General features: G+C 45.6%; 1 protein-coding gene across 1 annotated transcript; it reads right to left on the bottom strand.

Annotated features, from left to right (window-relative positions):
* Nucleotides 1–368: 368 nt before the first annotated feature.
* Nucleotides 369–1,181, bottom strand: LOC137313369 (neuropeptide SIFamide receptor-like). The gene has a single exon (XM_067979495.1). The coding sequence runs from the start codon at nt 1,179–1,181 to the stop codon at nt 369–371; it is 813 nt and encodes a 270-aa protein (XP_067835596.1).
* Nucleotides 1,182–9,535: the final 8,354 nt, after the last annotated feature.

Below are 9,535 nucleotides of genomic sequence, written 5' to 3'. Positions count from 1 at the left end.
GTGTGATGGGAAATAATCATCAACCGAAAAGGAGGATTTGATTTTTTTCATTTCAGGATAAAACATTTAATATTGAAATCATATTATTTACAGACAAATAACATCAAGCAATTTCATGTTAGAATCACATCTTGTATCATTTCACAACACCGCATTTGTCGGGTAAAATATAATTCCTGTCTGGTATTTCCACATTTATTTAAAGTATTGTATTGATATCAGTTACTTTGATGTCAATGGATAGTAAAATCAGGTGCACTGAATAACGGGCGCCCGATCCACCACCGCCCGTCTTACGCCACCGCCAAACGTGAAAATCTACTCTCATTGACTCTATTTAATTTTGGATGAAAAATCTTCAGATGTTTCTATGATTTAACTAATGTAACAATTAGATTGAGTGGGCATTTCACGCCGTTCTTCAGCTCCTCTCTGAATTTAGTCTGGGTCACAGCATAAATACACGTGTTGGTGCAGGAACTGAGAAGTTGAAGCATGAATCCGGCTGACTCAATGTCACTGGCTGTATCGTACTTGGCGTTTGTTACACGCAGAGAAATAAAATAAAAAATGAATGTGCTCCATAACAATATAAAACTGCCTGATATACTGAAGAGTAAAATGATGGATTTCCTTCGGTTTTCCATCTCTGGATCCTTGTGATTTTCTCCACTGCTGCGGCCCCGGAGTCCCCGGCGGACTCCACTGGCCACTACAATGTGCCTGGCAGTGAGAACATTGAACAACAAAATCAGAATGAATGGAAGACAAGGCATTATCACAAGACTAAACAAGTCAAACACTGCCCATTCGGGTGAAGTGAAAAAGGTCGGTTTCAATACACAACCCCGGGGTACATTGTCCATTATATATTCCGGGTCAAATACAAAGTACCAGGGAATGTTTAGTAAACAGCTCAGCGCACTTACCACCCCGATAACAGCAGCTGCCGTTTTCTCAGTACAATATTTTGTTTTCAGCTTCTGACAACAAATGGCCACAAATCGATCAAAGGTGAAAGCTACTGTGAACCAGACAGAGGTCGCTGTGGCTGTTAAACTGAGCGTGAGAATGAGACGGCACACGGGGGTAATGGTCAAGAATGAAACTGGGAAATAAATCTCACCAATCCCACTGAATACAACACCAGTGATAACGACCAGGAGATCGGCCACTGCCATTCCCACCAGGTAGCGACTGATACATTTGGAGAGACCGCACTTTCCTCGGGACAGGATCACAATCGCCACCAAGTTAACTGTAGGAGAAAGAGACAGAAGCAGAAAAATTACTGATCAGACCTGGAGGCAAAGTATCAGATTGACAGGATTTGGGGTGAAATTTCCAGCTTTGTTGCTGCAGCAAAGGGTGGAAACTGATTCACTGACCTGGGCAGCGCTTTCGGGCAGAGAAATGTTTTTAAACACAATGATCAATAATGAATTGGGAGATGGATACAGGAAGTGAATAAAATGAGCACCTGATCCACTGGAAGGGCTGAGTGAGGGCGCAGTGCCGGTGGCGAAGGGAGAAGGGATTTTAAGGACCGGGAATTCAACAGGTTAAATCCGGATTCGGGCTCCAGATGGACGAGAAATTGAGCGAAGAGCCGGGAAGATGAGAGGACAGGGGGAGGTGCTGCTGGTTTGTTGCTCTGGGTGAAGAGAGCCGACACGGACCGGCACAAAACGGGAAAGACCAAGATCCGTGGCGGTGAGTTTGATCTTCGGATTGGATTGGAAGAGGCAGCTGCAGGCCGAACGAGTGAGTGAGATTGGGAGAAAGACAAGGAAAATGACATGTCGGAGCTGGAGAGGATTCAGGAACAGATGGTTTGGGAAAACGAATAAACTGAGGCAACGGATGAGGAGACAGATGATTCAATGCAGTGGGAGGAGAGGCTGGGATTCACAGGGAGAGACTGCAGCAGAGTGTTAGAGGAAATCTAATCTATAGGTCCCAGTAACATATTCCATTCAATAAATTCAACCTTTAATTACTTTGGTTATCAGTTTCAATGAACTGCTCATTGGTTGCATAATATGTTCAATAAATTTAATTTGCACAATCAATTAAAATTACATTAAAATACAATAATTGAATTAGCCTCGTCCTTTATTCAATGAAGCTGACACACAGTCTTTAGAATAAAATATCCCAATAATTCAATGCGGTAAAGAAATCACTGATTTTGTTCTTTAATTACATTTCAATTATGTTTATGTATTCAATCAGTAAACAAGTAAATGGAACATTCACATGAACAGACTGAGGACCTGATATCGATAAACACACCCGGCGAGAGTACAATAAAACTCTCACAATCTGACAACATCCTAATAACGCCTTCAAGTCACATTTCCTCTTCATAATTGTACTGGAAGTTTCACCAGTTCATTCCGATCAATTATTCACACCGCTGCTGCTCTCTCTCTCCTCCTCTCTCGGTCTCTGTGTGTGTATCTTTCTCTCTGTCTCTCTCTTTCCCTCCTTTCTTCTCCCCCTAACTCTCGTTTTCCTTCTCAGTTACTTTCTCTATCGCTCCTCTCTATGTCTCCGCACTCTCTCTACTCTCTTTCTCAATGCCCCTTTTTCACTTCCGAGTAAATCCTAACATCCTGCGCCTGCTTTCTCTTCACCAGCCCCGTGTTCCAACGATCCTATTCTTAATGTCAGTTTGTTAAATGGTGAAGCATCTGTGAACAGTTTAATATGGCCACAGATCATCCAAGTCTCCACCTGTTCACCGACACTCTTCACTTCATCTATAATGCATGGAATAAACAGAATTGAATCCCTCTTCCAGACATCTCTCACAATAATTGAAATTCCTTCTCCTGTAATTACAAAGTACAGCGTTAGATGGCGGCATTGTTCAATTAACAAAACACCAACATCATCGCTGCTACTTATAATCTACAGATAAAGAGAAGGGCTCGTGATTCCAACAGATAAAGTGCAAACTGATACAACATAACCTCAAAATATTGCATTTTACAGTGAATTCATCCACAGTTAATCAGAGAATGAGATTGAAAGAATTAGCATCAAACTCAGTTCAGTAATCAGACATCTGAAGCGGCGTCAGATACACACACAATGAAACAATCTTTCATAACAGTGATAACCAAGAAATACATTGAAATTCAAGTTAAACTGAAGCATGTTATTGGGGAGGGAGGACACTGCACTGCCTCCTTGTAACACTGAGACCGTGAGCTGTCTCATGACCAATCACTGAAAACACATTTATGAAAAGAATATTCCAGGACAGGTTAGTTCCACAACATGAAACTGTTAACAGCTCCCGGTGGTCTGATACCAGCTATTAACCCAGACACCTGATTCCAAAGCATTCCTTACAGACAATATTTCAGTAACAATGCCAAGGTTAGATACACAAGATCATAACGCATACAATGCAACTGCTGCAAGACAAAAAGACAAGAGACTTAGGACAGTCGATCAACTGATAGAACAGAACAGTCCACTGCGTAATACACGATGGGAGAAAAATAGTGCCAAGTACAGTAGCAGAGTTAATATGGATTTACACCATGAACAGCTGAGATAATGGCTTACCTGGAACCCCAACGGTTGCAAGAACAGGATAATAAATACATTCTATCTGATACATTACTGAATATCCCATTTCTGTGAGAAGCAATGACTTCTGTTGGCCTGGAAACCGCAGCTCCGGCAGGCAGTCTGTGTGGATTCATTACAGCGATCCCTGATTTATACAGGGGGTAAATCTCCACTGACACGGTTATACCCCTGATCATTGCTATTAGTTACAGTCATCTGAACAAACACATTTCTTCAGCAGCTTTGCCTCCGATGTTAATGATGACGTGGATATATCACAAACTTCTCAAAGTTCAGAACTTGTCTTAATGAGACCTCTCTCAGGAATAAAGTGAAAAGCTGCGCTCAGAAAGGACTGGTCCAACAATGAGCGGCTTCATTTACAGTTTTCATATAATTGTATTGACCATGTTCATTCCTGGTGATTCATTTATACATTTTACAGATTTCTCCATATTATACATTGAATCCCGGGACAAAAACAGACCCGTTTCACTCTATTCCTGCAGTTTCCCAGTTAAGATATGAATTTGGAGTCTCTGACACGAAGGCAGCCTCTAAAAGGGACACCATCCTTTCAGGCATGCCAGAGTAAACAATTTCCCCTATTTGCTCTATAAAAACCCGTCATTACTGTGAACGCCTCTATGAGGTTAATCTTAACCTTAACCTTCTCTGATCTAAGGCGAACAATCCCAGCTTCTCCATTCCCTCCACATAACTGAAGTCCTTCATCCCTGGTATCACCCTGGTAAGTCTCCACTGAACCCTCTCCAAGGCCTTGACATCCTTCTTAACGTGTGATGCCCAGTGTTGCACACAATAGTCTGGCTGAAGCCTAACCAGTCTTTTGTAAACGTTCAACATCACTTCCCTATTTGTGTATTCAATGCCCCTGTTTAGAAACCCATATATGAAGTACACTTGTTTAACCGCCTTATCAACTTGCCCTGCTACCTTCAAAGTTTTGTGAATATGCGCCACCAGGTCCGTCTGCTCTTCCACCACCGTCAAAATAGTGCATTGACTTACATCGAAATTGGTTTATGCCAGCTTTCATGCTCCACACGAGCCCCCTCCCTCCCCACTTCATCTAACCCTATCAGGATACCCTATTCCTTTCTCCATCTTGTGCTTATCTAGCTCCCCCTTAAATACATCTACGTTATTTGCCGCAACTACTGCTTGTGGTAGCGCGTTCCATATTCTTATCACTCTTTAGTAAAGAAGTTTCTCCTGAATTCCCTATTGGATTTATAAGTGACTATCTTATATTTATGACCTCTAATTTTGGACTCGCTCAAAAGTGGAAACATTTTCTCTCCATCTACCCTACCAAACTCGATCATTATCTTAAAGGCCTCTATCAGGTCACCCCTCAGCTTTCTCCTTTCTGCAGAGAAGAGATCCAGCCTGTTCAGCCTTTCCTGATAAGTATGTCTTCTCACTTCTAGTATCATCCTTGTGAATCTTTTTTGCCCTCTCTCCAATGCTTTTATATCTTTCTCTAATATGGAGACCAGAACTGTGCACAGTACTACAAGTGTGGCCTAAACTAGGCTTCACACAAGTTTAACATAACTGCTTTGCTTATCAATTCTACGCCTCCAGATTTGAACCCCAATGCTTGATTTGCCTTTTATAACTTGTGTCGCTACTTTTAGTGATTTGTGTATCTGTGCCCCAAAATTTTATTCTTCGAGCACTTTCTGTACAATACATGGTGAAATGGCCTGACACGGTGGTCTTTCCCCATAGTCCCTTTGCATAGGCTGCACCTCGCTTTATTACATCCCTCAGCACATACTCCTGGACCTTGCAGTATGTCAGTGGACAACATTCGGTCATGCACAGCTCCATCAGCTGGAAGACCAGCAGGTTTCAGGCGGACCAAGGGGCCTCCTTCACCGAGTTGATGGTCTTCCAGCAGCAGTTGATATCTGTCTTGGTGTGCGTACCGGGGAACTGCCCGTAGAGCACAGCATCTTGTGTTAATGAGGTGTTGGGGATGAACCGTGACAGATACAAACGCATCTGTCTCCAGACCTTCTGCACCAAAGGGCATCCCACCAGGAGATGGACGACGACCTCCTCCCCGCCGCAGCCTCGAGGGAAGCTCACGGTGGTGCTGAGGACAGTGAACCTACTGCTGATCGGAGCAAAAGTCGGTGACGTCGTCCATGTATTGGGAGGCCTAAACCTGAGAGCATCCGCTGCCTAGGATAGTCATCCACTGATATCTGCATCCTACCTGATGAACGAAGCAATCTGCTCGATGCAACATACGACCAAGGCCGCGGAGAGAGGACAGACCTGCCTGACTCCAGATCTGATCCGTGAGCTTTCCGACTCCTGCCCGTTGATTCGGACTGTGCTACAGATGTCTATGTAGAGCAGTAAGATCCAATCGCGGATTCCCTCCCCAAAACACATTTTGAAGAGCACGTCCATCATGAACGTGTGGGATATACTGTAAAAGGCCTCCTCCTGGTCCAGGCTGATGAGGCAAGTGTTCACCCCGCTGACCTGCACATAGGCGATCGTATCCCTGAGTGGCGCAAGTCTATTGGAGATCTTCCTGCCGGGTACAATACAGGCCTGATCCGGGTGGATCACTCGCTCCAGAGCACACTTGAGCTAATTGGCGATGACCTTAGACAGAATCTTGTTGTCAACACTTACATGGAAATGAGTGCCCAATTTCTGATTTCTTCCCTCTCCCCCTTCTCCTTGTAGATGAGGGTGATTATGCCTTTCCTCATGGACTCTGACATGCTGCCTGCCAGAAACAAACCTCCGTACACATCCAGTATGTCTGGGCCTATCCAGTCCCACAGAGCCAAGTACAACTCAACTGGTAAATCATCACTCCCCGGAGTTCTACTCTTCTCGAAGGACTGGACGGCCTTTGTCAGCTCGTCCAAGGTCAGTGGCCGATTCATGCTCCCCCGTTCGCTGTCCTCTAAGACCTCCATGATAGAGGACAGGAAGGACTGGGAGGCCGTGCTGTCTCTGGACTTCGTGTTGTACAGCCCGGCATAAAAGGATTTGCTGATCCTCAGTATGTCGGCCTGTGAAGACGTCACTGTGCCGTCTTCCTCCTTCAGGCTGCTGATCTCAGAGGTCTTTCTGTGCAGCTTCTGGAAGAAGTAGCCCGAGCATTTCTCACCCTGCTCCACGGAGCGGACTCTGGGCTGGAAGATTTCCTTGAGGCCTCGGAGAAGAAGAGCGAGGCTTACTGACCCTTCACTTCCTGGAGTTCCTCCCAGATATCGACCCCCATCGACTGCAGCTGCGGCATATCCTGAATGCTTTTCTGGAGCTGTGCCAATTCCCTCTGCCTCTCTCTCGTCTTCTGAACGCCTTTGAGGATGAAGAACCGCTTGATGTTGGACTTGATCGCTTCCCACCAGTGCACCGTGGAGGCGAAGGGGGGGTTGTACGGTCCTCCAACTTGTGTAATCCCTCTTTCGTTCCTTGATGTTCTCCGGGGTCAACAGTCCCACGTTCAGCTTCCAGATCCCGCGACCCGCCCTCTTGTCCTCCAGCGATTGACAGTCGGCCAGTAGGAGGCAGTGGTCAGGAAGAAACACCGGCTGGACGTGGGTGGATCTGATCTTGAGTGTTGGGGACACAAATAGGAAGTCTATCCTGGAACGGACAGTCCCGTCTGGCCTGGACCAGGTGTACCTCTGCGGCGCTCGGTCTGCCGAGTTGCTGAAGACGACATGAAGCTTTGCTTCTTTCACTGCTTCCATCAGGAGTTTGGAAGTGGTGTCCCGTATTCCGCCGCCCCCGCTGGATCGTCCAGCCGCATTGGTGATGCAGGTGAAGCCTCCGGCGAGAACGATCGGCCTGGACGTCGCCAGCAGCATCGGGAGATGCTGGAAGACCTCCAGAATCTCGGTGTTGAGGATCGTACACATTAGAATCATAGAATCATAGAAAGTTTACAGCACGAAAGGAGGCCATTCAGCCCATCGAATCAGTGCCGCTCAATGCAACAGCAATCCACTAGTCCCAGTCCCCCGCCCTATCCCCGTAGCGCTGCTTTTTTTTACTTTCAAGTGCTGATCCAGTTCCCTTTTGAAGGCCATGATTGAATCTGCCTCCACCATTCCCTCGGGCAGTGCATTCCAGATCATAACCACTGGCGGTGTCGAAAAGTTTTTCCTTTTCTTTTGCCAGTCACCTGAAATCGACACCCTTTGGTTCTTGACCCTTCTGCCAATGGGAACAGTTTCTCGCTATCTACTCTGTCTGGACACTTCATTATTTTGAATACCTCCATCAAATCTCCTTGAAACCTGTCTGTTCCAAGGAGAAAAACACCAGCTTCTCCAGTCTATCGACGTAACTAAAGTCCGTCATCCCTGGAATCATTCTAGTAAATCTCTTCTGCACCCTCTCTAAGGCCTTCACATCTTTCCTGAAGTGCGGTGCTCAGAAATTGATACAATGCTCCAGTTGTGGCCGAACCAGTGTTTAATAAAGGTTCATCATGACTTCCTTACTTTTGTACTCTATGCCTCTATTGATAAAGCCCAGGATCCGGTATGCTTTTTAACCGCTTTCTCAAACTGTTCTGCCACCTTCAACGATGTATGTCCACATATCCCCAGATCTCTCTGTTCCTGTACGCCTTTTAGAATTGTGTGCTCTAGTTTATATTGCCTCTCCTCGTTTTTCCAACTGAAATGTACCACTTTGCAATTTTCTGCGTTAAATTTCATCTGCTACGTGTCCGCCCATTTCACCAGCCTGTCCATATCCTCTTGAAGTCTATCACAATCCTCCTCACTGTTCACTACCCTTCCAAGTTTCGTGCCATCTGCAAATTTTGAAATTATGCCCTGTACACCAAAGTCCAAGTCATTAATAACTATCAAGAAAAGCAGTGGTCCCAGCTCCAACCCCTGTGGAACACCACTGTATACCCCCTCCAGTCCGAAAAACAACCATTCACCACTACTTTCTGCTTCGTGTCCCTTAGCCAATTCTGTATCCATATCGCTACTGCCCTCTTTATTCCATGGGCTGCCATATTGATGACAAGCCTACCATGCGGTACTTTATCAAACGCCTTTTGAAAGTCCAGAGACACCACATCAGCTGTACTGTCCTCATGTACCCTCTCTGTGACCTCATCAAAAAACTCTATCAGGTTAGTTAAACACGATTTGCCTTTAACAAATCCGTGCTGACTTTCCCTAATCAATTCACCCTCGTCCAAGTGACTGTTAATTCTGTCCCGGATTATCGTTTCTTACTTCCCTCAGCAACCTGGGATGCATCCCATCTGGACCAGGTTACTTATCTACTTTAAGCACAGCTAGCCTTTCAATTACCTCTTCTTTACCAATTTTTAGCCAATCCAGTACCTCAACTATATCTTCCTTTATTGAGATTCTGGCAGCATTTTCTTCCTTGGTAAAGACAGATGTAATGTATTCATTTAGTACCTCGGCCATCCCCTCTGCCTCCAAGAGTAGATCTCCTTTATGGTCCCTAATCAGGCCCACCCCTCCTCTTATTACACGTTTACTGCTTACATGCCTGTAGAAAACTTTGGGATTCCCTTTTATGTTGGCCACAGTCAGAGCGGGATGTTCTTGTACAGAATGTCTGCTATGAGCAGGCGGCCCTCCACCACCTCCTTAACCTCGGTGATGGTGAATTGACGTCCTTGCAGCAGAATCCCCAGGCCCGAGGATTGACTATCGTTGATTCCCGACCAGTTCGACTGCCCGTGGGTCCAAATGCGTGACCACTGTCGGTAGTTTGCTAAGGTGCGGGATCACACACTCCTGCAACAACAGCATGTCCTTCTTGACCCTCGATAGGTCGTTCAGAGTTGCAGCACACCGTGTAGTAGCTTTAACGTTACCGTCCATTTCCAACCCTCGGGCCAGATTTTGCATTGGTGTCATGTGCAGGAACTTCTGGA

The sequence above is a fragment of the Heptranchias perlo genome, unplaced genomic scaffold, assembly GCF_035084215.1.
Source record: "Heptranchias perlo isolate sHepPer1 unplaced genomic scaffold, sHepPer1.hap1 HAP1_SCAFFOLD_47, whole genome shotgun sequence".
Classification (NCBI taxonomy): domain Eukaryota; kingdom Metazoa; phylum Chordata; class Chondrichthyes; order Hexanchiformes; family Hexanchidae; genus Heptranchias; species Heptranchias perlo.
The sequence above is the reverse complement of the archived record's forward strand: the minus strand, read 5'-3'. Positions and strand labels throughout refer to the sequence as shown.